This window comes from Phoca vitulina, unplaced genomic scaffold (genome assembly GCF_004348235.1).
Source record: "Phoca vitulina isolate PV1807 unplaced genomic scaffold, GSC_HSeal_1.0 scaffold4, whole genome shotgun sequence".
NCBI lineage: Eukaryota > Metazoa > Chordata > Mammalia > Carnivora > Phocidae > Phoca > Phoca vitulina.
In genome coordinates, this window is record NW_022589707.1 from 71216468 (window position 1) to 71244440 (window position 27973).

General features: G+C 33.7%; 1 protein-coding gene across 2 annotated transcripts in view; it reads left to right on the forward strand.

Annotated features, from left to right (window-relative positions):
• The window catches only part of SEMA3A (semaphorin 3A), a 206615-nt gene that overhangs the window by 165472 nt on the left and 13170 nt on the right, over positions 1–27973 (forward strand). For both annotated transcript variants that reach the window (XM_032402269.1, XM_032402270.1), the window contains exons 11-15: positions 2216–2435; positions 5322–5413; positions 13033–13074; positions 17490–17647; positions 21291–21358. In XM_032402269.1, coding sequence (XP_032258160.1) covers positions 2216–2435; positions 5322–5413; positions 13033–13074; positions 17490–17647; positions 21291–21358 — 580 coding nt within the window. The remainder of the gene's footprint in view (positions 1–2215; positions 2436–5321; positions 5414–13032; positions 13075–17489; positions 17648–21290; positions 21359–27973) is intronic.

Consider the following 27973-nt stretch of genomic DNA (forward strand, 5'->3'; position numbering starts at 1 on the left):
TTTATATATTTTATTAAATGTGAGGCTTTTAATCTTGTTTTTCTCTATAAACTTCTTTATGAGCAAATTGAAAATTTTGCATTTCATAAATATTACTTTTAGCTGATGGTTCTTGTAGATAAAAAAACCTTATGGTGACTTTCAGAAGAATGAACAAACAAGATGAAATATTGATTATAAAGGGGCACCTGGGTGGCTCAGTCAGTTAAGCGTCTGCCTTCAGCTCAGGTCATGATCCCAGGGTCCTGGGATCGAGCCCCGCATTGGGCTCCCTGCTTCCTGCTAGCTTCTCCCTCTCCCACTCCCCCTGTTTGTATTCCCTCTCTCGCTGTGTCTCCCTCTGTCAAATAAATAAATAAAATCTCAAAAAAAAAAATATATTGATTATATGAAGTCAAATGGGTTTTATAAAAAGCACAAGATATTTACTCCATTTCTTAATGGCAAACTGCTTTTACTTTGTTGGTGATGAGTTTTATATCCCTATGGCTGTTTATATCTCTATGGCTCATTAATGCGAGCGTATTCTCAATATAACCTCTTTGCAAACTTGGTGGAATTCCTTCACTGTGCTGGATATTGTACTGCTATTAGAGATACAAAGGTTTTGATCTGAATACATATACGGTGTATTTGCAGTTAATGACAGACATTAGAAATTATTGTGTGTCAGACCCTATTCTAAGAGATTTATATTTGTATATATATTATATTCAATAGCCCAACTATTGCTATTGTTTCCTTTTCACAGATGGGGACTCTGAGGCAAGGGGAGGAACCAGGATTCAGTTCAGGCAGTTTGGTTCTAGAGCTTGTGTTCTCGCTCATTACTCATAGAGAGTTGTTAAAACATGGGAAATTAAGTCAGCGATATGCACCAACTGTTGAAGATGGAAGCAGAGAGTGATGTCTAATCTAGGAATTAGGAAAGGGCTGCCAGAAGGACAAAACACCTAACTCCATGAATAAAATTCACTTGAACGAGTTCATTAATTCAAAAAAGTGGCATCTGAGAATAGTCATTTTGTCAACACTAGTGGAGAAAAACATACTAAGTGAAACATATTACATTAAATAAGTAATTTTATAATTTACTTAAAATTTCCTTAAATCCTTTATCTCTTGTATTAGCATATTATTATTGTATGTGTCTCTTTCTATATACAACATACATATATATTCAGAGATAGATACTCTTCCCATTTCAAAACAAGTTTATTTATTTCATTTCCCATGAATTATTTAATGACCTGTATCAAAGTAACGGCAAAGACAATTAATTCCTCCTCCTAAGTCTCTTGTAAGACCAAGAACTTCTCTTAATTACAGTTCCATTCCCAAGCTGTTACATTAAATGGCAGAAAGTTACGTAGGTACAAGACAAAATGCAAGAGACTGGAGGTGTACTTTCAATGCTTGCACCACATAATTAAATGCAGTGGAAAGAGACAGTGAAATCTGACTTTTCTCATTTTTGTTTTATTGCCTTATGGGGAGCGTTTATATCCAGAAGTGATATATATATATATATATATATCTCCTTTCCGCTTCTCTGTAGCTGTCATCTTCTCAGCTGGATCCACTCTGATCGGCCAGTCTCAGGGCCATGCAGATTGTTAAACACTAGGAATAACACATTTCCTTAAAATTAATTATTAATGAGATAGTACTGTTGGTACTTTTTGTGGTGCTTTTTCAGGGTTATGTTAGAAACAAAGCAGTAAAGAATAGTTCATATTGTCTTTTAGTTTGACGAGAGCACTTGTATTTTAGCATGATGCCATAGGGGGAAAAAATGTATCCAAGAAAATTATTCTGAGATTCTCTAATCTAAGTATTAGTTGGATTTAGTTGTAACATATTTCATTTCTCATTTCAAATACTTAACCATATTGGTAAAATATATTATGTTGCCACTAACAGAGGCATTAGACTCCTGGACACTGAATTCATTAGATGCGTTTGTAGTTTTTGGTCAGAGATGGTGACATTAACTAAATCCCATTGTGACTTAGGAGATGTTTAGGAAATGTATGCTATATATTATATCTAATAATATTAATAACATTATGTTTTAGTTTATCAGTTACTTAATTTTAAAGAAATAATGACAGGTTTAGATTTAGTTTATGACCATTGAGGTCATAAATTATTGCATAATTTATAATTCTATTTACTGTATTTTAATCAAAAGGTATTCTCTTTATCTTAATAGTGTCCCAGTAAAACATTTGGTGGATTTGACTCTACAAAAGACCTTCCTGATGATGTTATAACATTTGCAAGAAGTCATCCAGCTATGTACAATCCAGTGTTTCCTATTAATAACCGCCCGATAATGATCAAAACAGATGTAAATTATCAATTTACACAAATCGTAGTAGATCGAGTGGATGCAGAAGATGGCCAATATGATGTTATGTTTATTGGAACAGGTAAATGTTTTAATTTAGCTCTAAATTTTCTTTCAGAACATTGTTTGACTGAGTGTGCTAAGAACTGAAGGAAGTTTTTACAGTCACTGTCAAGATATAGTTAACCTCTAATAAATGACTAAAAAACCTGAACATCTACCATGACAGTGTGTTACTAAAAAAAGTAACAAGCTGATGTATATTGATTTAAGGCAAATCTCCTTTTCAATCAAAAGTTGATAAATGCAGTCAGGTAAAGCTAATGATTAGGTAAACAATCAGTGTCTATGATTGAATCATAACTTTTTTCTAGCCATTGGCTTTTTAGAACAAAGATGTATTGCTCAAACCATGCTAAAATTCCCAAGACATTCAATAATGTTTCTGGACTGTACTGATACAGAATTATCTGAACTTTAAAATTATCACAGGATGCAAATCTTCTAGCAAATAAATTTTGGCTAGTGTTTTTGCTGTACAATGAAAGAAAACAAAACAAAAACTTCATCAGAGGAACAACAAAATGGACCTAAAGAACCATCAGATACATTTTAGTTCCATTTCTATAGAAATTTAACAACACATTTTTACTAACTCCATAATTACCAACAAACTTTTTACAGGTATATTTTCAGAATGAATCCCATTGCTATTATGATATATTCTCCCCCTACTCTCTTCATTAATACTATTTTGAAAGCACCAGTTACAAAACTGAAACTTGCTAGTTAGGGTCAGATTCCAAGGCAATAAATTCCTAGTCTCCATTAGCATTGTTAACTGACATAAATCAATGAGAAGCAAAGTGACTGCTCTGCTGAAACCTGGTATAAGAGCATGTATTTTCCCTTGGTGAGAAACAGAAAAAAGCTGAATTAACTACAGGGGAATGGCAATTGTGTGGTAAATGCTTTAAAGATTTAAAGTTTTATAAGGAAATTGTGAAATAGTTGTTATCAAGTGTAACAATGTCAGAGTCTGAGCAATACGGTGCAGTCTACTTTTATGAGTGAGAAAATTTATCAAATAAAAGAGTCCCATTGAGACTCAGAGTTTGATAAAATTAATGAATCGTAAGTATCAACCTCTGGTTATATAAATCTTCAGAAATTATGAGATGATAGGATTTGTATTCAATTAATGTCAAAATATAACTAGATCTATCTACAGAGTAATTAAGTTTATTCAGTAATGTCACACTTACCTTTTTTTTTCACCTCTGGCCTAAACACGTTGAGAAGTCCCTCACTCATTGTGCAACTTTGGCTTGCATTCAGCTATATGACCAAAGAAATCCAGTCGTGAACTTTTAATTCCTCTTGGACACAAGCTGTCCTTAAAGGAACCAGTTTCATGAGTATGTTGAATGTCTGAAGATGTGGATGGCTATCGGTCAGTACAGACCAGGGTCATCTGTCAGCAAAGTAAATTGATTACAGTAATTTTATCTTTTAACTGAATTACACATCATAGTATATTGATCCTAGTTGAGTAATCTGATTCAATTTGTGTGAAATTGTTTGAAATACTACTCAGTAAAACTAGATCTGGAACACAGATAAAGTTATGTTTGGATACTGGAAACCCATCAGAGGCACTGAGTAGATTAACCTAATTTACCTTTAATCTTTGGTGTCATGAGTAGTCTAAAGTCCTATAAACATAGAAGTAACCTCTTAACAGAGGGCGTTTTTGTTTTTTTTTTCCACTTTACAAAGGACACACTAGCAAATTTTCTTTCTTTTTTTCACTAGCAACTTTTCTTGATCTCCCAAAGCACATCATATTGATCCCCTGAAAATGGTTATTAGTGGTTATTCAATGAATACATTAAATTATTTTTCTGATGTATGATTTTCTTTTCAAATAATGAGTCAGTTGAACTGGATTAAAATGAGCCAGTTGAAGCTAAAAATAATTGATCAGCTGATCAGAACTGGAATGTTGAAATGTTGAAGGGTCCATTTTTTTTATTTTAGTAAGATCCCGTTCTTCATTCTATCAAGGAATAGGAACATGCCTGTAAACACTGGAAAAATAGTATCCTCTTAACACAATTTAGAGTAAAAGCAACAACTCTTTTCCTTAAAACATTTTCTCTCTTTTCACAGTGAGAATTAGGATAAACAGTGCTTTAAATCTCTATACAATGTATCCAATTTATGATTTATGCTCCTGAATTTTAAATTTCTTTAGTACTCTAAAATTGATTGTTCAAGACATTAATCAAACCAATTTGTTAACCAAACCTGCTTAACCATTATTGAAAAACCACGGGACAAGTAATCCAAGGTGTTTATTTTGGGAAATCAAGTTATTGTCATTCATCACTTAATGGTCATTGAGCTGTCTTTAGGGGCCTATAAGTACTGAAGGCTTCCAGGCGCAGGAGGATGAGCAGCAAGGCTGGGAAGCTCCGACTACTTGTGTTGCTTGACAGCATTCCTTGCATTTTGCATCTGCATTAAGTCTTCACATGCAGTCCTTGATTTCACAACAAAAGTGGCAAAACCTGTCATATCAAATTGGTATTATCTTTTTTTTTAGGGTTTTTTTTTTTTTCCTGAGATACCTGACAATGGAGATTAAAAAAATTTTTAAACACAATAATTCAACCTAGTGATTATTATATATATTTTTTTAATTTTGCAAGTTGAGGACAAAGCCATCTTCCAAGCTTCATATATTTCTAAAAACTCAATTGTTTTTATTCCACAGCTATGTTCATAGTTTATCCACTTGCATGAAATGCATTTGAATATATATTTTACTACTGCTATAACAAAAAAGTAAAAGGAAGACTGAGGTCAAATGTTTTTTCTGGTCAGATACTGATTCCATTCATTAACACTATCCTTTGTTCAGACCTGTTTAAATTGTGTTCTCCCCCTCCACTTTCTTTCAAAGATGTTGGGACCGTTCTTAAAGTAGTTTCAATTCCTAAGGAGACTTGGCATGATTTAGAAGAAGTTCTGCTGGAAGAAATGACAGTTTTTCGGGTGAGTGCTGCTTAATTTCAAGTGTCAACAAGTTCACTTGTATGTCTTTCCCCCAGGACAGCTGTGCACTGAACTTGGTATGGACAAGGAGTCTAGCATACCCTTCTAATTAGCTTGTCAATTAGAAAGCCAGACACTAGTCAAAATAAACCTTGAAACTTTCAATGCTAGTTAAATCTAAAAATGTAAAGAAATATATTGTTGGCTTATATTTTGTTTTCTCAATAATAAAATATATGATTTACATTTTATATTATTTATATAAGTTACCTCAATTAATAAACTCATGTTGCTCTCCACCCCCAAATCTCCTCTTTCGTGCATTATGATATAACTGGGATGAGAGGTAACTTCCATGAATGTATTAAAGGAAAACTACCATTCAGAATGACAGGGAAATGAAGACATTTCAGTCATTTTTTAGCTTATTCATGAATTAAACGTTTTATCATATTTTCTTAAATCATTTGTTAGTAAAAAAAAAATTGAGGTTTTTATATCACTAGTGCCAAATATGTTATGTGTTCCTAGTCTACACACTTAAGTGTATAGATACATTATATGTTTGGGGCGCCTGGGTGGCTCAGTCGTTAAGCATCTGCCTTCGGCTCAGGTCATGATCCCGGGGTCCTGGGATCGAGCCTCACATCGGGCTCTCTGCTCCGCGGGAAGCCTGCTTCTCCCTCTCCCACTCCCCCTGCTTGTGTTCCCTCTCTCGCTGTGTCTCTCTCTGTCAAATAAATAAATAAAATCTTTAAAAAAAAAAAGAAGATAGTAGGAAGGGCAAAATGAAGGGTGGGATATTGGAGGGGGAGACGAACCATGAGAGACTATGGACTCTGAGAAACAAATTGAGGGTTCTAGAGGGGACGGGGGTGGAGGATGGGTTAGCCTGGTGATGGGTATTAAAGAGGGCACGTACTGAATGGAGCACTGGGTGTTATATGCAAACAATGAATCATGGAACACTACATCAAAAACTAATGATGTGTAATGTATGGTGATTAACATAACATAATTAAAAAAGATATATAGATATTTGTTCCTTTGTCCAGAATCACAGATGGCCCAGGTAAATTTGTATAGTATTGGGGGTAGAGAGAGGCAGCAGGATATGGGTTGAAGTGAGACAGGAGAACCAAAGTAATATAACATATACCACAATGTCTGTTGTTTCTTTTAGATAGCCAGCTAATAGGAAGAGTTCCAATTGAAGCACACCTTGATATGAATTATTTATGAGATATGACAGGGAAATAGATGCCCATAAAAGGTGTTACTTCAATTTTTATTAAAAGAATAGTGCAAACGTATGAAGCATTTACAACAGCCAAATAAACTGGAATTAGAAGAATAGGCAGAAAATGAGAAAACATTGGATCTAATCTCACAACTCAAAATTATCTCATTTTAGTCCCCAGGTGTTCCAGATACTTTATCTGTAAACTGCTGGATTAAGTTTATCAGTTGATTAAATATTTTAATTGGGAGCAGAGACTTCCTAAGACTTTTTTTAGCCCCATATTTCTGGACCACTTTTTTTCTTAACCCAGTTGAGTTCTTGCCCACTATTCAGGAATATTTTGAAGAAAAAATGAAGTAGAAAATGGCAAGCTCCTGATATATACTCATACGATTAAAATTATGATTAGCACTGAAACAGATAACTGGTCATTCAGATATCTTGTAATAACAGCTAAACAGTGTTCTGGTGGAAAGACTTTAGGCTCTTCAATCACACATAGCATTTCTTTTTGGAACACTTATATGGTCTCTTTGAGCTTCCCCATCAGTGAAACAGCAACTGTAATACCCTCTTCACAAGGAAGCTAGAAAAATTAGAGACACTTACATGAAACGTCCAGGACAGTGCCAGGTACTATGCTCAAAATTTTATTAATACAGTTTTATTTATTTAGCTTAGCTACACTGAAAGTAAACCACATTTCCAGTGGAGTTTTCTGTTAATCCTGGTTTAAGTCTTCAAAATAATAAAAATCCTCATAATTCTATTCTAATTTTTTTTAAATCATGTACTTTGGCCTTATTTTATGTCTAGTATAGAGTAATAACTAATCACTATTGTTCACTAAGTCCCATTTCAGTATTTATACATTGATACGTTAGCCTACAAATTCAAAAATACAACTATCCAAATGGACCGTGTTAACAATATAGAGTCCATCTGGATTTAGCAAACAAATCACGGGGACTGAGGGGTGAAAAAGTAAATTGGTGTCTTGTGTTCATTGTTGTGTCTCCAGAGCCTAAAATGTTTTCAACCAACATCTATTAAATGAATGAAGGAATCAGTATTGATGAAAAAATGAAATATGAGAAATTAAAGAGTTTATGGTCTTCCTCAGGGAGGCCATACTTCAAGTGAGGCACCAGAATATGTGGAAAACAAACTGGGAACAGCAACAAATTATCCTGCTGATTATATCCCACAGTAATCTCTAGTGGAAAGAAAAAAAAATTACCAACTCTGTTTAGAAATTTATATTGCTACCACTGTTGCAAGTGAAGTTACAGGAGATATTGAAATATTATGTTAACTTAAAAATGTCTTAATCATTTCCAGACTCTCTTACTTTTATATTCGTCATGTTCCCGTTGTGTATTTCCCTTCAGTTGTTGTATATTTAATTCCCTGTGTCTCTAGGATTTTAAGTTTGTATTTCACACCTTACCTATGTTCTTTAGTACGTTAATAAAAATTCTAGTTTAAAAAGATATGAATTTAAGCTATTAATCTATTAAATGACTTAACAAAATCTTGAGAGGTTGAGAGCCAACAATCTCGCAAGCGAAATATATATATCTACTAGATTTTGTTAATATTTTGCAGTTTCCAGAGAAATACACAGCTGAATTAAGCCTATGACAACTATTGGAATGACATTTTTTGTGGTTTTTAAGATACCATGAGAAAGGTTATTGATCATTCTCTAACAATTAAATGTAAACAGGTAATATTGTGCTGGTAGAGAACTGATTTTTTGTGAATTTACACTTTTGTAGAAAGATTGCAACCTGGGACACATCTCATTCCATAGATAAATGTTCCAGTTCTCTCCCATATTCTCTGCTATGCATTATTGTCATTATTATTTCTTTGGCACTCAAGTAGACAAAACATATTTGGGCAGAGTTTAGAGAAATATTTACTTTTAACATTCTATTCTATCAGGCAGAGTTCATACATATATTGTGGTCTAGCAATTGGAATATTTCACTGTCAAACTTTGTTTAATTTTGTAGTGGGGGGAAAAAAAACACAACACATTAAAGCAATTGCTATATACAGTGAAACAAGTAGAGAAATGTTACAGTTTCTGTATTTCTATTTAAGCCTTGCATGTCATTCCATTTAACATAAAATAAAATTAAAAAGTGTTAACCTGAGCGTAACAATATTTTGACAAAGTAAATAGACAAGGAACAGATTTGGAGTCATAGTAGTATCTGATACTCTTGGAGTTTAATGTCAGCCAACATGTTAATTTTACCAAAATATCATCTCCAGGAGACCATGTTCATTATGTGTCCTTGCTAGGCTGAATAACCAAACTTCATATAAAAGCCTGAATTAAAGCCAGTACTATGTCCATTGCCATCTTGAGGTTGGTTTTAGGAAAACACCCTGGCTAATCACAGAACATTCCAGTGGTTTCAGTTACATCCAAGAGACTTTTTTTATTCTGGGTGAAATCAAATCCCACTCAGAGTATAGAAAGAAAAATATTCCTCAGTAAAAAAAAAAAAAATTCCATTTTAGAATAAAATTTTAATAGGTAATAAGAGGTGAAATAAAATTGGCACTGGTATAGGAAATGATTTTAAATTGCCATTACATATTCAAAATGGTACTGAAATGGTATTGAAGTACTAAGACACGAACCTAATTCCAAGTATTACTTGTAATCATAAATGTGTATTTGGATCATATTTACTAGTGATTCTGAACAACTTGATTAAAGTCAATTGAGCCTCAGTTTCTTAATTTCTTAAATTTTTAAAGCTTTTTACAAATTAATTTTACTAGTAAATTAATATTAGTAGTAAGGTATTACTACCTTACTGTGGGATCTTCTTCCCAGTCCAAGGAAGATTTTACTTTTGAGACAGTGGAGTGTTATATCAAGTTGCCGTGCATTTAGTACAATGGGTTTTATTTATAGTCCTATTGACTGCAAAGGACTGCAAGGCAGTTACATTGATAACGCATGCATTTTAAACTCAATTTATGCAATATTCCATGAACAGCTGAGCTAACAAATGAAAGAGTTTAATTTTCATTCAAATGTAAAACATAATTGATGCTTTCCAAAACCTAGTCTATTAACTCATTCTAAAGGGGTATCCACGTGCTTAGCATCCAGGGAGTTATGTCACATTCTCCTGGGATCAGCAGGTTGAAAAGCTCTGCAAGCGCGAAAGTTTAATAAGGACTGGATTAAAATATCTGGAAAAAAGTACGGTAAATTAGAGTCATAGAAAATCTTGAAAAGATGCTAAGTTTTTAATTTCATTTTTTACTCGAACACCAATTAACTTTGCAATTGAAACCAGTTTCATGAAGAAATGCTTATGAAGCTACATCTGTTTTAAATGGAAGTCATATTCACCACCAGCTATTTCTCAGAAAAAAATATAGCTTATTTAAATGGATGTCATCTTAATATATTGTCTATTAAAATTCAACGGCAGGCAGCAAATAGCACATCCTATTCCAAACTGTTACTAATTTCCTGGTCCAAAAAATAAATAATTTTCTTTTAATTAAGAAATTCTAGGATCTCAGTTTAAGAATGTTGAAATCAGGGGCACCTGGGTGGCTCAGTTGATTGACCGTCTGCCTTCGGCTCAGGTCATGATCCCAGGGTCTTGGGATCGAGCCCCGCATCGGGTCCTTGCTCAGCAGGGAGCCTGCTTCTCCCTCTCCCTCTCCCTGCCACTCCCCCCTGCTTGTGAGCTCTCTCTCTCTCTGACAAATAAACAAATAAAATCTTTAAAAAAAAAAAAGAGTTCCAAGGCATAATGAAATTTAATAGAGAGGAAGCAGTCAAAAGAAATGAGTAGTCAGTCATGCCATATAAAACAAACAAGTCCAGTAATAATAATGTAGACTGAAAGTGTTCATTCACCAATACAGTTCACTAGTGATTTCTGCTTCTGAGATTCATAGGCCACCTCTCCAGAGGAGGGGCTAGCCTCAGTGGGCTGAGGAATGAATGGCACTGAATAGGACATGAACAAGTAAAGACAGTGAGTATAGAATCCTTAGATTATTTTCAAAGAATTTCAGCTGAACTGAAAAGATTAAGGAAAGACCTTTTTAAAAGATGACTGCCTGTATCTTAGACAAATTAAGTGGAAGGAACAGAATGCCATGGGGAAAGTGGAAGAGATAGGAAAGAAAAGGAGACATTGGTAGAGCATTCATTCATTTATCTTTCATTCACTCATTCATTTAACAGATTTTATTGAGAACTTATAAATACCAGAAACAATCCCAGGTGCTAGGAATATAGCAGTGACTGAAACAGCCAAACATCCCTTTTCTAAATTGGGGGGGGAGGGGGTGACTTATGGGGACAAACAAGAAAGAAAAAAATATGAGATGCCTTTGCTGCCTCTCCTTACATCCTGTCAGCCTTACCTCCATCCAACACAGCCTCGCTCTGTGCCCCAGGACTTCTCTGACAGCAGGCAAAAGGACAGGAGTCCCAGCTGGAGGTGTGGGAGATTTAACACTCCTGTGGGCATCCAGTGAGTACTGGAATGAATAAATAAATACTTTTCTTGGTACAAACTTCAGTGGACAATTTTGAGAGTCACTGTCTACTGTCTTCAGATTTTCTCTCAGTGGTGACTTCATAACACATCTTTTTTTGACTTTTTCTCCTTCTTTTCAATCCTTCATTCCTCACTCCTGCTCCCTACCTGCAGATAAGAACTTACTTCAGACACTGCTTTGGGGTATAAGGGGAAACTCAAGACACAAAATAAATGTTATATTTATATCACATATATGTTATATATATCATACATATCCATTAATGCAATATGTATGTGTATATTTCCAGATAGTGATAAGCACTAGAGAGAAAAACTAAAACAAGTAAAAGATATGGGGGTTGTGTGTGTGTAAGAGAGAGAGAAAGAGACAAAGAGAGACAAAGATTTGAGTAAACACTACGTGCCAAGCACATTTGTAAAGTACTTTGCATTTATGAACTCATTTAATCTTTTCATCAATCCTACAGGGAAGATACCATCATACTCATTTTTCAGATAAGAAAACTGAATTACAGAGACGTTACATACCTCACCTACTATCACACTTGTGTCCAGGTTTACGTTTGAATCTATGCAGTTTGGCTTCAGAACCCAACTCTTCACACTTGGTTTAGGGCTCAGCTTTAGTCACCTACACAGTGAGGCCTTTTAAGATTATTCTTCCCACCTAAGCCTCTTTCTCATCAGCCATCTCTGAAACCCTCAAGCAGTCTCCTTCTTAATATTTAGTATGTCATTGATGAAAGATAGAAGGAGCAGAGTTCAGTGAAAGTAAATCTAAGAGAATATAAGCTAATGTGTTCAGGTGAATAGCCTTTTGGTGGTCTAAGTTAATCAAAGAATGTTATTTATTTATTCAAACTATATGTGCTCATGATAGGCTTCAGCAAAGCACTCATCAAAATATATTGGTGGTTATTACTTCCCTAGTTACTATCTCTAGATAGCCTGTTGATAGAAATTGAAGAGACCATGTACTCTGGCAAAAGTGTGTAGTGTAGGCCTTTGCACATTAAACAGTCATTTTGATAATAATAAAGTAATCTCATCCTACCCTGAGCTCTCAGTCCTTCACAGCTGGAAACTAGCCTAATACTATCAACTTGTCACTGGTGTTATTAGGAGCTGGCCTGGCACTCATAGGCCAGTGTTCTCCATTTGAGCGTACAAATTCTCACAGAACACCAGCATCAGACAAGGCTACTCTGTGACCATGATGAATCAAGAAAAAAGCAAGACCATTCTATAATCCCGTCTGAAAACAGACAAGACCATAAACATTGTCCAAACCACCAAAAAAAATGACCAAATATCCCCCTATCCTACCTATATGAGTAATGGCTCCTTCTTTACCAAATATTGTTTTAGCCTCATCTGCTCTTCCCTCCTCCTAAATAAGATGTATGAAGAGACCTAATCATAGAATTACCTCTGCTTTCTTCAACATCCCAAGCAGAGCAAACACCACTTCCTTGGACCCTCCCTCAAATCAACTAACATAGGCCTAAAATTCCAAGACTCTTTTGCTGGGCAGTCCCATAGTCTCTCTTAACTGCAATGAGCGATAACCCAACTTAATCAACTACAAATATGTATGTCTTTGACTGGAAGACATTAATATCCTTCTATTGTCTGTTCCACATATTTAGTACTCATGTATGCAGCTTCCTTCATGTATCTTATTTCCCAATTATATTGCTTCTTGTAGACACTGAAGTTAACTCTCTGAAAGCTTATGTTGGTGTTCTGTGTTAATATTAATGACTGACTTTTCTAATTGACCAAACAGTTCACATTTTCTTTTTCTTCTTTAGGAGCCAACTACTATTTCAGCAATGGAGCTTTCCACCAAGCAGGTACTATCATTATGTATTACAGTCAATATTCTGTATTTTGTTAATTTTGTGTTTCAGTTAGATAAACATATCTGTGATTCATCAAATTTTACAGATTTATTAACAGTAGTTCCCGAAAAGAAAGAGAAAAGAAAGAACGTTCTTACAGTAAGGTAGTAGAATGAAAATTAAAGATCCTTTTCATTGCCCCATGTTTTTGACCAATCTTACATTCCTATAAATATATTTCTGCTATCATTGTTGGTTGTAAGTTTTCATTTATAGCGTTTCTTTTTTTGGGTCATTGTAATATTTTGCTCGGTAATTATTTTCATCTGTCCTTAAAAATAGCATTGGTGGATATTTGAGAATATAAATAAGTTTGTCATTTAATTTAATTTGCATGAATAAACAACATGTATTTTATAAGCTAATAAAATTGTGCACTGGGCTGTATATGTTTGGAGGATCTTGACTCAAAAGTTAATTTTACTTTTTCAGTAGTATTGTGTACTAGAGAAAACATTTAGCTTGGCTACATATAAAAGGAAAACAGCAAAACAGTCACTGCCAAATGATAGATTATTAAACTCCATGAATTCAAACGTTAAGGGCGGCATGTTAATAGTCTTTGCATTCACATTGAATGAATGCTTTGGCAAGACACTTAAGAAACACAAATGACTCCTAAATGTTAAATTATATGTACAAAACAAATATAATTTTAACTTCTAATAAATTATCTTTTCCCCATAAATGTTACATAGCCTTTCTATCCAGCGTATCAGCGGTAACTCAAAAAAATAAATAAATAAAAACTGAGTTGAAATTAATTATTAAATAACTTAGCAGAAAAAGCCAGAATGGAGTAGGAAGCCCTTCACTGACTGTTCCAAAAACTTATATATAAAATTGTTAAATATGAAAATCATTTGGCTAATCTTATTCCTGAATTGTTTACATGTTTTATCTCTGACCATGCATTAGCCCTTGTACAAGACACTAAAATACTATGCCAATAAAACTCAGTGTATATCCTTTCCACACTTACATATCAAAATAGATTGATAATCTCCAAGATATTTAGAGAAAGTCAGAGTGCAGATATTATTGACCCTGATACTGTTATCTTACACTTCATAAGTATGTGTTCACCTGTTCTTGTAATCTAAAAATTGTCAAATGTTGGCAAGGAAATCCGGGGATTTCCAGAATGGAAGCTAGACTGGGATATTCTTTCCTTTAATGATTTTTTAAATTATTTATTTATTCTGTGCTTGGTTTCATTGCCAATCTTAATTACGTTACTTATAGTTTTATAAAATACTTCTTTTTTGTTTAAATATTTTAAGTACTTTAAGAATTGCCTGTTAAATGCAACACATTTCAACAACAACAACAAAAAAACACTCAAAATACCAAAAACAGTTCATCAGTTTAAAATACCATGATACAAGAAAAGTATTCCTAGTCTTCGTTTTCTATTACTAGAAGTTTGATTTCATTCAGATCTGAATCAGTTTTACTAATGCTCATGGAAATTTTAAAAGTGAGGCAGTAGTTTCAAGAGGGACAAGCAGTGTTGCAAGTAATTTTCTGGATAAATGGACTCATCGCCTGCTTATGACCCGAAACTTGTTAAGGAGGATAGTGAGAAAGCCTGTGGTGATGTTAAATTGGGCAGAAAAAGCACATCAGGTTACTTGCTAGGGACTGGATTATGCTCAATGGTGCCTGCAAGCCTCCCCTATATTTCATTTAGATAGCATAAGTAGTTTTGTAATTCTTTAATAGTACTGCAGAATAATTGTAAAACGAAAACTAGACTTGAGTTGTATTTAATTTGGGGCATTTTATCCCACTTTAAGTTTTCATGGCAGTAATTTTGGTTGCCTATTTTTGGTTTTTAATTCCCATGTTTATTTCTCTGGTTTTCTCCCAAAGGGATATGATAGATTTAGATACTACTATTTAGATAATAAGTCCTTCCCAACTCAAAGGTCATATTCTTAAAAATTTGTAAGTATGAATTTTGCTTATGCTTCTTAAGTTACTGGCCAATCCTAGAGATCCTTTGATTTGGTATGACCAACTTGATCAGTAGCTTTTTAAATAGTTCTGACCACAATACAGGGTTCCACAAGTCCATATTCACCAATGCCAACCATGCTTGTGGATATGGCTACCCCACTTTAACTAATTTGTTTAAGCATCACATGTTGGGCACCTGGGTGATTCAGTAGGTTAAGCATCTACCTTCAGCTCAGGTCATGATCCCGGGGTTCTGGGATCAAGTCCCGCATCGGGCTCCCTGCTCAGCGGGGAGTCTGCTTCTCCCTCTGCTCCTCCCCCCCGCACTTGTGCTCTCCCTCTCTCTCTCTCTGAAAAATTAATTAATTAATTAATTAATTAAAAATTTTAAAAAGATGTCAAATTTATTTCATTTTTTATTGCATTGTGATTGCCTGCTTTCAATATAATCTAAGCTTTTTCTTTTTTTTTTTTTTTTAATAAGATGATTTTGGAAGGGAGATAGAAAGGGTAGGAAGGGGGAAAAGTGCCTTCCATTAGTTAAGTTCTTTATTAATATTTTTCAAATCATGGTTGACTGTTATCACATTCTGGTTCTGTGGATGCTTCAAGAGAAGTACAAATCAACCTAATTTTCTCTCAACAAAAAGCTTAACAATACTCATTTTTTCCTCCCAAGGACTTCAACTACTGCTTTTTAATTTGCCATGGTTTGTAGGATCTTTTGGTTCATAATAAAAGATGAATATATTAAGAGCTTGCACATGGATCCATAGTATATGTTCTATATACTACTATACTAGAATATTGATACAAGTAGTCTTCACTACTGAAATGGAATAGGCAATAAATATCAGGGTAACAGTTATCAGGGTAACTGTTTTAACAGTGATTTAGTTTTTATTGTATTATGTTTTCTCCCTTATTTCCCTTTCTTTTATTAAGGTATGTTAGCTGATTAGCTTTAAGCACAGAATTATCAGTATAAGCACTTTTTATAACCTCATTGATTTCATAGATTCTAATAAATATATCAATCTTCATTCAATTTATGTTTGTTTATATATGTAGTTCATCTTTGAAAGTTATTTGTAAATGTAATTTTAATTATATCCATTGCTGTCAGGCAATTTATAATATTAAAAGAGCACACCATGTTTCAAAGACTAGCTTTTCTATTACTTCTTTTTCATTTATGTAGTAGGAAAATTAAAATAGACTTTTGAGGTTTTTTCCATGTGTACTGTTACATGATTCAGTATTTATACAACTTTCATTTAAGGTTTACTATAGTCATTCAGTCCTTTAGTACCAGTACTACCATACTAATTACAGCAAAATGTGGAGAAATCACAAAAACAGTTTTATTTGTATTTTATCCTGTATTTACATGTATTTGCAACATTGCTCAAATGCTACATTGGCTACACTATGTAAAAGGCATTTTTAAAACTGTACTGAAATCCTGGATTAGTTGCTGCCACAAAGTTTTTCCCCCATACTCTGCCTCATTTGGTAATTGCAAATTCATTGAGCATAATGGCATTATTGAATGTTTTATCTGAATGCATAGTTTAAAGATCTAGTTAAACACTTATTTTGTGAGTAAAGAAGTAAAGTCTTAGAAAAATTAGAGGAATGGCTCAAGATGACACAGAGAATTAATATAGGGCAGGATCTAGAATCCAGGTACCTTAATGGTCAACATAGCACTTTTTCAACAATAGCCAAGCTTTGTGTTCAAGTCTACTGCACCAGCCAGAGTGTACTTGATTCCCCATTTGATGATCTTTCGAATGAAAAACAATTTAGTAGTTTTGTTTAAAGTAATCTTCCTGGAGGTAGTGCAAGGACAAGATAGTTGATGTTGAGCAAAACTTACAAATGCAAGCACCAAAATTTTCCCCTGTTCCTTCTTATAGCAGGGCAAACTACATCACAAGCAATGATATAGGGCACCTATGAGTCAAAAGTAAATGATCTGTGCCTCAAAACCAAGAGAATACATGGCAATGTAGATTTGCTGATTAATCAAAATTACAAACAGCAGAGAAGTAAAAAAAAAAAAAAAAAGCTTTCTAAGAACAAAAACCTGAAGGTTTGAAAATTATATTACTCAGTGTTTCCTATCTTTTATTTAAATTTTTACCTTTATTGAGCTATAACTGATATATAACCATTCCTGTCTTCCCTTGGTTTTATACTTTAAAATACACTTGTTTTAGTCAAATATTTAGATTTTGCTCTTGGTCTTTTTAAATGGTCATATGATCTGCGAGGTTTTTGACCAAACTGCCAATAATGGGATTTTTTAAAAACCCACTAGTATAAAAAGTAAACTTTTTTAAGAGAAAAGGTTTTAAAAAACAGGATTGTTCTGTCCTGACAGTAAACTCTTTCCACAGCAACAACTCTATATCGGTTCCACCACGGGGGTCGCTCAGCTCCCATTACACCGCTGTGATATTTATGGGAAAGCCTGTGCAGAGTGCTGCCTCGCCCGAGACCCTTACTGTGCCTGGGATGGCTCTTCATGCTCTCGCTATTTTCCCACTGCAAAGAGGTAGGAGAAATACTAGGAATAAATACAAATGTTTGCTATTTATCTTACGTGATTCTGTTTTTAAACAGCTTTCTTCACATAAGTACATCACCTTTTTCTGATGAGTGGTTTAGAGGGGTTTGGGGTTTTTTTTTCCTTTCTCTTAAATAGTTGAAACAATCAGAAAAACATGTATAATTATAGTTGGGTATATATACCAAATATAATGGAACAAATGGTTTTAATAAATTACTGAGGGAAATCTAAAACATTACAATAATGTCCTTGAATGTTTACACTCGGAAATTATAAAAGTTTTCCAACTTCATTTTACACGGGGGAAGAAATGAGGGCCAAAGCCACAAAGAAAGTCAGAAGCAGAATCTAAACTGGGCCTTGTGTCTTTTGACCAAAATGCTCTTCTCTCCAAAAATGCTCTTCTTTTTCTATCCAGCAACATTCTGTCCTGGTTTTAAATTTTAGTAAGGTAATTCATGTCCTTGGATGAGTGGAAAATTTTCAAAGAAAGTAATTTATTTACTTTTAGAGTCTTAGACAGTGTACAAGGACTCAATTACAAAAAGTCAAGAAAAAATTTTTCTAGTTTTAAAGATACTACATTTTTTGTATAATGCTGACTAACTAGCATCAAATCATATCTTTATTTGACCCAAAATATATATTTGACCCCCCAAACTTAAAGACCACTGTATTACCATAGTATCATCTTGTGTTTGTAGTGTTTGAACTTGAAATATAAAACCACATAATAAAATACCTATTTATTAATCTTTGTATATGTATTACACAAATATTTTAAGCATATTCTTAATACTTAAAAGCATCTCTTTTGGACATGCTTAAATAAAAGTTGCTAAGATATGCCTAGAAGTTATCTAAAATAATATGTTTAGATAAAACATAGCTCTAAGCTGCTGTCTAGGAGATTGAGGGCATTAGGAACAGGCATTTGATTATTTGATCCAGTACTGTGTGGGACTGTTATCCTTCAGGGTACTCTTAGACACATCCTAAAAGTTGTATACAAACTGGATTTACTTTCGCTTTAAAAAATAAAAACACTTTCTAATCTGACAAAATATTCACCTCAGCATATTCTCCACTGCTCACATATAGCTACCTCTCTCTGTAGATATTTACCAGTATTTCAGAAACGAGCAATGAAAGATGAGAATAATATACAATATCTTGCTAATATAAACCCAAAGATTAACAGTATACACATCAACCTCTTGAAACATAAAATAGAAATCAGAGTTATCAAGGTCCACTGCATTTTAGGAGCAATGAAGTTTGTTTTATTTTTTACTCTAGTTAATGTTTTACAAGAAGCTGTGATGTGGATTTTTTTCATTTCTAGTAAGCTGTGTTCTACATTTGGATCATTTAAAATGTTTTGAAAAACTTCTAGGAGAAAGGAATAATCCCAGTGTCTACCTACATCTTTTGATTACATGCTTCAGATCACATTGGCTATAGTGTTAAATTGTGTACAACTTAAATTTTTCATATATAATCAGTCCATGTAGATTAAAACAGTTATCTTTTAATATTAACTGTAAGTGTAGTAGTAGCTAATTCCATTTAATAAAAGCAATTTTCTTAAGCCTTCAACATTCAGAATTGAAATGACATGTTTGTATTCTTTCATATACGAACTGATTTTGCTAGAAGTTTAAATCTGAAAGAAAAGTTTAGTGTGGAGATAATGTGTTACTGAATAAAGAAACCATGGATAGTTTAATAAATAGCAAGATGCAGTTTTTATAGCAATAAAATTAAATTATTTAAGGTTGAACTTTTATGGTTCTTCATATCATTTAGATCTAGGTGCTTTTAATAGTGAAAAACATGAAATTCATGTTTGAATTAAAAATGAGTATCATTTCCTTTCACGTGAAAGTATATGACATTACCTAATTTAGCAATAATTCATTCAAATTTTAAGCTTTTTTAACAAGGAAGAAGATAAAAATAAGATCATAACTACATCTATAATAAGTTAAAAAGCTGTATGTTATATATTTGAAATATTTATTGCATACCTACAATTCCAGATTGAAGGAATTATCATTAACACATTTTTGTTGTGCCTTGAAGATTTTACTTAATCCAATTTCATGTGTCTTTGAAAAGGATGTTTAGAGGCAGGCCTCCCAATTTATATATTCTTTGTGATGGCTTTTTTCAAAAGCTTAAATGGCAGTAAAAAATGCCTTCCCAAATGCTTTGTGGTTCGTGTTTCACAAGTTCCCTTGTTGGCTCAATTTTGAAATGTGCAACATCTGTTTGATAGTCTCACCAATTCTACAAATAGAACTCTATAAATACTTTAGTCTTCTAAATTTATGAATACAGTAACAATTTCCATGTTTGCAAATCTCAATGGCCCTTGTGAGAACTCTTTTCAGGGATGATAACTAACTTTGCAGCAGGACAATATTCATTAACATTGACACAGAAAGCAGTCGGGCACATGTCCCCAATCTTTTTGATTCTGTTATATGTAGCCAGTCTCCATTTTTAGCCTCTTTCTCAAACTCCACATCCTGCTCACAATGTGGAGGCTCGAAATGGCTAGAGACAACCTCCTTCTTCCCGGTCAACCACTAACAGAGTGTGGAAAGAAGACACCCAGAATGTGTTGCAAGTAACATGTTCTGAGCAGCAGTAGGTAGGAGGAATCTATTTAGATTTTTATAGCAAATTTGGCTTTTCTCTTAGAGGTGAGTCCTTCTCTCTCACCTTCCTCTGACAAGAGGCACATTTGCTCCACAATATTTGTTACCGTGCTTCTCCTTTTATTCATTTCACAGGTAAATCAGTCTGCAGTCATAGCCATAGGATCATGAAAGAAGTGTTTTATTAAAAAAGGCTGATATAGCAACCAAAAACAAAAATTTAAAAGTAACTTAAAAGTAGATTTCATAGGGATGCCTGGGTGGCTCAGTCGATTAAGCGTCTGCCTTCGGCTCAGGTCATGGTCCCAGGGTCCTAGGATGGAGCCCTGCATCAGGCCCATGCTCAGCGGGGAGTCTGCTTCTCCTTCTCCCTCAGCCCTTCCCCACTGGTTGTGCTTGCTCTCTCTCTGACAAATAAATAAATAAAATCTTAAAAAATAGATTTCATAGAATTAATACTTTTAAATTTAACAGAAGTCTATTTAAGGAATTATGTATAAGTATTAAGAGAAAGAAAACAGTCATGTGAATTTTAATTTTCAAGCTCGCTCTCTCGTTAATGATCAGAAAAAAAGTTTAATTCGGATTACTGAAGAAATGGGTTGCTATTCTATATTTTGTGCATTTTCCTCAGAATTTAAGATGTTAAGAATTTTAGAGTTTCTATATGTTAGATTCTTACTGATTGGCATCCAGTTGCACATAAACCATGATTCTGTTATAACTTTGAAAGACTTTTCTGCATTGTTAGTACATTTGTATACTGTTTCCCATTTTGATCACCTGGAGACTGCTCCTATAGGTGTAAGGAGCTGCTTTAAAAACTTTCTTTAGTCAGATATAGATGTGTCTCTTCCTGTAAGCTCCTGGTGTCTTTGGTTTTTGATTCTTCTTAATTCTTGTGACAAATTCCCAAGATGGAATAAGGATGCAATAATACCTTTTAAATGTAATTGTTTTAGACGCACAAGACGACAAGATATAAGAAATGGAGACCCGCTGACTCACTGTTCAGACTTACAACACCATGGTAAGTTACAACACTTTCATCTCCCAACCTGCTAATACCAGGGTAAATCGTACGCGGTAGTGTGTACCCACACGTGTGCATGCAGGGCACTTGGTGGTGCCGGAATACTTGAGGAAATGCACTGAAGAGAAAGGAAATCTAGAAGAAAGAAGATTCTAAAGAATACTAAGCAATGAATTTTATTTTATTATTGCAGTTATGATAAATTCAAGTTTTAGATTGTTACAAGGCTTAAATTTCAATTTTCTCATATTACCAAAAAGAAGCCAGGTTTAAGTACATGCTTTCGTAGATAGGAACAACTTGAGAGCAATAGGTAACAGAAATATTTATTTAAATATATTAAAGAAGAAAATGTAGCCTTAAAATAGTCCATACAAATTATTATGCTGATGATGCAGACCTATTGTATTGTTATTGGGTATCCTAGTCAAGTAGAAGATAATTCCAATTATCTTCACATTGATTTACTAGTAGGATATTCCCTTGAACTGGGGGTTTGGATTGTTTCATTTTATGCTTCCTAAAAGATGTCAAGTCCTAATTAATGTCCGGTATTTAATGCTGGAATATCAACCAAACTTCCTTTAAAATGCGGTAAAATGGTAGTATATCTCACTCCCCCCCCCCCCCCCCCCCGCCATTTCAACCCTTTATAAAAAGAGTAATGAGGCTGTGCTTCCCTCTGCTGGGAAAACTTATCAATGACATCACTGCTAACGAACAATTCATAGTTAAAATTAGCTGAAGTATAAAATGTAAATATTTTACATGTAATTGAACATAATTACCTTATTAACCTTTTTGGTGTCTTTTACGTTGGTCTTAAAGGAAGGTCTGATATTTTTATCAGTGAACTTGGATTTGATTCACTACTTCTGTGTTTACAATATTCACATTTCATGAATGTTAAGGAAGAAAACACACTGCATAAATAACACCCCAACATGCATTCCAAAACCTAGCTACCTTCTGAAGGTCGGATCCCCCTGTTGTGTATCCTGTACGTGCTGGTATCTGATTCATGAATTCACAGGGTTGTCTGGGGGGTGCCAATACCAGAAGATGGGTAGCCACAAATTGAGCCTGTATTTGGGGTCCATTTTGCTTGCACAATTTCTTGCCAAGGACTTTACTGTCTGTTATTGTTCTCATTATAAAGAAAAAGGCTACCACTAAATTGGAGCAAATGTTGTGATTTTTTTTTGTCTTGGTACAGATAGGGTACATTATTGACATATCCTCCTTAAATTTTTCAAAGGGTGTATTTCAGTTGGACAACCAAACATTAACTAGTCTTGCATTAATCTATGTCATGTAAAAATATTGAATTATGATCAGCACCATTTAAGCAATGCAGTATTACGAAATTTAATTTGTCATATTAAAGAATCTTTTGCTTAGATATGGAGAAGCTAATGATAATAACTGCAAGTAAAAGAAACAGAGCAGTGTAACTAGAGCTCATTTCTGATCAGACTTCAATCTCCGTATCAATATAGACTTTGTTATTTTGCTCACTCTTATATTTCTAGTGTTATAACAGTTGCAATATCTTGAATATTATAGAAACTTAATAAACTTCTATTGAATGAATAATCTAAATATTTGAAGCTATAGCACAGCTACTTACCTTATTGTTTTTGGTTTTCAGTAGAGATTTGCTTCTCTTATTTATTGTTAAAATGACTTAAGTCATACACTGCTATTAATACCACCATATTTAAAAATAGATGTTTCTTAAGAAACATCATTATCGACCAATCAATTAACTAATAAAAAATGATTATACATTACCACACGTAGAATACTTTGCTATGTTTTAAAGATTGCTGAAGAATTACTGATAGATACATCCATTTGTTGAATAATCCAGTTCCTTCATAGACCCACTTGGTATTTTTTCACAATGATACATATGCTGGAATTATGGGCATACATATAATTCAAAGAAAACCTGACCAAAGGCATATTTTTTTTTAAGTGAGATTGTGTATAAATAAATGTTGACTGTTGAATGGCCTTTGGAAAGTGCTTCAGATTTTAAAGTTCTATTTTGATGAAGTTAGAGTGATGAAAGCTTCTAAAAATTGAGAATATAGGATTGCTTAGCTATGGAAAGTAAAGTGAACATGAATCATTTTTTCTCTTGATACTTCAGTCAAAATACTATAGGAAAGAAAGGGAATTGCTGTGGTTCAGTGTTACTGGGTGTGTGTGTGTGTGTGTAAACAGTGCTGCCTAGATGCATGTGATATATGGGAGGAAATGGTGAAATAGTCCAAGAAGTTCAGCAGAAATAAAACATTCCCTTTTTGAGGGCCTCTTTATTCCTTGTCTGCTTGTATTACTAATTAACCAAACATAAAAACCGTAGACCATAGATTATGGTAAATTTCAAATGTTTGGAAACTAAGTCAGGCATTCCCATAGGGCCAAGCTGAATCTTACCATTAGGAACCAGTGAATTATCTTAGAATAGGCGATGTCTATTTTTGAACGTAAAATGGGCAAAAACCCAGAGCCCAGCCCTGTTAAATCATGTGTGTTGTCTTGCTAGTGTCACATCTCACATTGAATAAAATCTATGTGCTCATGTGGAAACATACAAAGATATGAGATGTTTTCCCAGAAAGCTGCTAAGCAACTTGAAGCCAAATTATACACTTCAGGACAATCAGTTCCAGCTGTAATGGTAAACATATTCTGTAACACTCTATATTTTACATATCCTGAGGTTTTAATAGAGAGACTATATAAAATAACTGGGCATTAAGGTGGAAGAAATTTCACTCGCGATGAAACCTTTAACACTCACTCAGCTCTTTGCTCCCTCTTGTGTGAAGGCAGCACTATGGTGAGCGGGCCTAGGTGTCACATCGAAAACTCCAGCTCCCCTTAATCTGGCACACTCTCTTCCATCACCGGTGGCTGTTCACCTAGGGAAATTTTAGTATAAAACCCTAAATGTGTATGTGCTGGCAGATCTTCTTGTCTTCTCGCTCACACCTCATACAGAATGCTAAAGAGAAACTTCAGGTTTTTTCCATTATTTTCCCTTCCCTAAAACAACTTATGCACAAAATTGGAGCTTGTCTGACTTTGCCTCCAAGAGCATGAGTGGGCCGAGTCAATTTACCATTCCCCCTTCTTTACTAAACAAGAATGAGTTGTATTATGATCTCCATGCCCAGAAAGGAACAAACCATAAATAACAATATTTAGAAAGATTAACATCATCTTAGATTTTTGAATCTTTGAAATATTTTATGTCCTAACTTTACTTCAGTACCATCATTGAATTTTGCTTCGTGATAGTTCTCTTGGCTCTTCTACATACATGCATTTCCCTTCTAACATCCCACAGTAAAACATCCACAGAATTTAATCTTCTTAATTATCTCTGCAACTGGCTCCTCTCAATTTATGTCTTGGTTGGCATCAGCAATGTTCCAAAATTTCATAAAATATCTTTGGCAGTGTCATCTTTGTGGTCTGCAGAGCTGTAAATTTAGTATTGTGTAGCAATGCTAATCTGGTCGGTGTTTTAGCTTATTTTATACACGTAGAAATTCCAACTGAATCTGAGCATTTAGCCCCAAGAGAAGCCTCAAAGTTTGATAGATGAGCATGATGTCAGCCCTAAAAAAAACCCTAACTTTAATAAATTACCAAATTGTATCAAGTCTAAGATGTCACTGAATATAAGATGCACCATTTTTTAAGGACTGCTGAGAAAGGAAAAACTGCCCAAGATGGATAATATAACAGTGATGCCACAACATCAAGCCAGCTTACAGTGTTTCAGTATTAGTGCAAAGAAGAAATAAACTCCCATGAAAAAGACAGCAAGGATATTTGCCTGTTTTACCTGTACTCATGGGTGGTAGAAAAGGGGGAAAACCACTTCTTGAATCACAGGATGATACTCACAAATGTTTACTTTCTGAATTCACACCAGCAGTGTGGACCAAATACCTCAGACAAGACTTTAACTTGAAGAGGTATCAGGTTAGGAGAGTCACATGTGTCTGGCAAAAGTAAAAAGTAAAAAGTAAAAACAAACTCTTTCCAGAAGAAAGCAACTTGAGAGATGTTAAAATATACAAAGTGTACATTCTAGAATGAAATTATTACAGTATTATCCTCTGTAATTAGGCAAATCCAATTATTCATAGTATAGGTGGGCGAGACATGCACACACACATACACACATACACACCTGAATAAGAAGAGGTTTGAAATATTTTGTACTATCATTGTTCCTTATTCAAGTTTTTAAATATGTCATAAGAGATCACCCACCTGTTTATACACCCATAATTTAACTGTTGTAAATGTAAAGTTTTTAAAGCATCCTGTATTCTTTAAATTCCAAAAATAAGGGAAACGTATTAAAATACAAGGTGGTATTTTCATTATTGTTTATGGAAGGTTTCTGCTTCAGTAAGTGGGTGTTTTCCATCATCTATCATATCTCTTGGGAAGAAGTAAATTAAAGTCCATGTTTCCTGATGTTTAAATGTAAAAATTCCTATGGTAATTTTACTCTGCCATATAGAGTATATGTGCTTTCTTGGTAAAACATTTGCTATAAAATCATGAAAATAAAACATATGAGATATTCAATATAGAATAAATAAATATGGTAGTAGGTATCTTCATATTGGTTATGCTTTTTACATAATTGAATTTCAGTCTTCCTTATACCATGAAGCACCGCAGCCTCCCACACACAAAGGTATCGAGCATAAAAGTAAATGCAACTGTTCAGGCGGCTTCATTGTTAACTTCATAACATATCAATTTCATTTCCATATTTTAAATTAATAAATTTCTAAAAATTAAGATACTAGTGACCACCTCTAATACAATAATTACCGATGAATAGTAAAATTAAAATACCCAGGTCATATCGATCTGCTTGTTTATCCATCTATCTATCTATATGCCAACAAGAACATTTTAAACTAACATCCATAGGAATCTGTGTATTCAAGAAGGATAGGAAACTACTTGAATTGTAAAATTTTAAGTGCTATATTCTGTTTGGTAATTATTTCCCAGCACCAGAGACAGTCTTAATTTAGGAAATAAAATGAAGTAGTTTAAAATCTGATATTTTAGCAAGTTGATACATCATAAGTTTAAATTTTCTCTAAGGTTTCATAATTGAGTCTTTTTTTGTACTTGACAGATGCATTAAGCACATGGACTTTAATACATACATATGCATGCATGCAAACTCACATTCAGCTAGTTAGTAAACTAGTTGGTACAAGCATCATACAAAACATTGGAGAAATATTGTACTAAGCATTATATCGATAAACAAACAGGACCCCTGTTATATAGCTTAGTATATACTGTAGAATTTGCTTTCAATGTATTCTAATGTATGAAATTATTAAATCAATTGTTAGCCATCTTAATAATCTGGTCCAAAAATATACATGAGCGTTAGGGATGAATGAAATTTTTTGTCTTCGGTTTTATTTATTTTTAGGTATTTTATATCTTCCCAAGACTTGTTGATTCATTCCTAAAATGCCTTTTTAGCTACTGCTACCTAAAGGGGGATTATTCCTTCGTTTGAAGCCAAATTAGATTATTTTCTATTGATAATTACCATTTATATTTCTAGAGAAGGACGTCTAGAATCTGGTAAGGAAAATCTGAGTAATGATGTTTATACTTAAGAAATGCATTTTTGCAGTCTTCTATGTCACCGAGAGCTTGTGGGCAACATTTCCTTTCTTCCTTAGTTTGGTCTTAAGTTATTGAGAAAAAAATTTACAATGTAAAATATTAAAATTACAATTTTAAAATTACAATTACAATTACAAATAAAGTTATAAAATGTGATGAAAACAACTGGAATTAGATTTCTCTTTATGTAGTTCAACAACTAACACTATTTGTTAAATATTTAAAATAATTCGCAACCATTTTCCCCTACCCTAAATTAACTTTTACTATTATATTCATTATTTATGAAATTCAACTTTAAAATAACTTTCAGGGGGAGAACATCAAAAATGATAACAGAAATTAAATAGTTGAATAAATACGTGGTTTACTACCCCACCCATCTCTGTCTTTTCTCCATGATATCACATTCGTACATTATTAACATTTCAATCCTGGGAGACATTTATGGGGTTAAAATGGAGAGTGAAATAAATGGAAAGCTGAAATGTGATGCCTTCTGTTTCTGCTGTATTGGAAGAGAATCAAATACTAAATAAGGCCTTTAGCAACATGATATTCCTGGCCAAATGATGGATATCATGACTTTTTGTTGTTACAAAAGGAAGCAATTTATTTAACTTCTTTCTTTCCTCCCATTCTTTCTGGTTTATTAGCCTCATTTCATTTCCATAAATTATCCCACTAAAGGAGGAAATGATTAATTGAAGATTGCTTCCTTAAAAACATTATTTCTTGTCATTAACAACTGCGACATATTGTAACATTGTGTTATTCAAACACACTGTGGTACTTTTAAAATAATTGTAATGTTTGTTGCTCTCAATTATTTTGCTCTAACTATTCAATTCAACTCATGAGAATTCATTATGCCAATTTAACAACTAACTCTACCCTTCTTGTCTA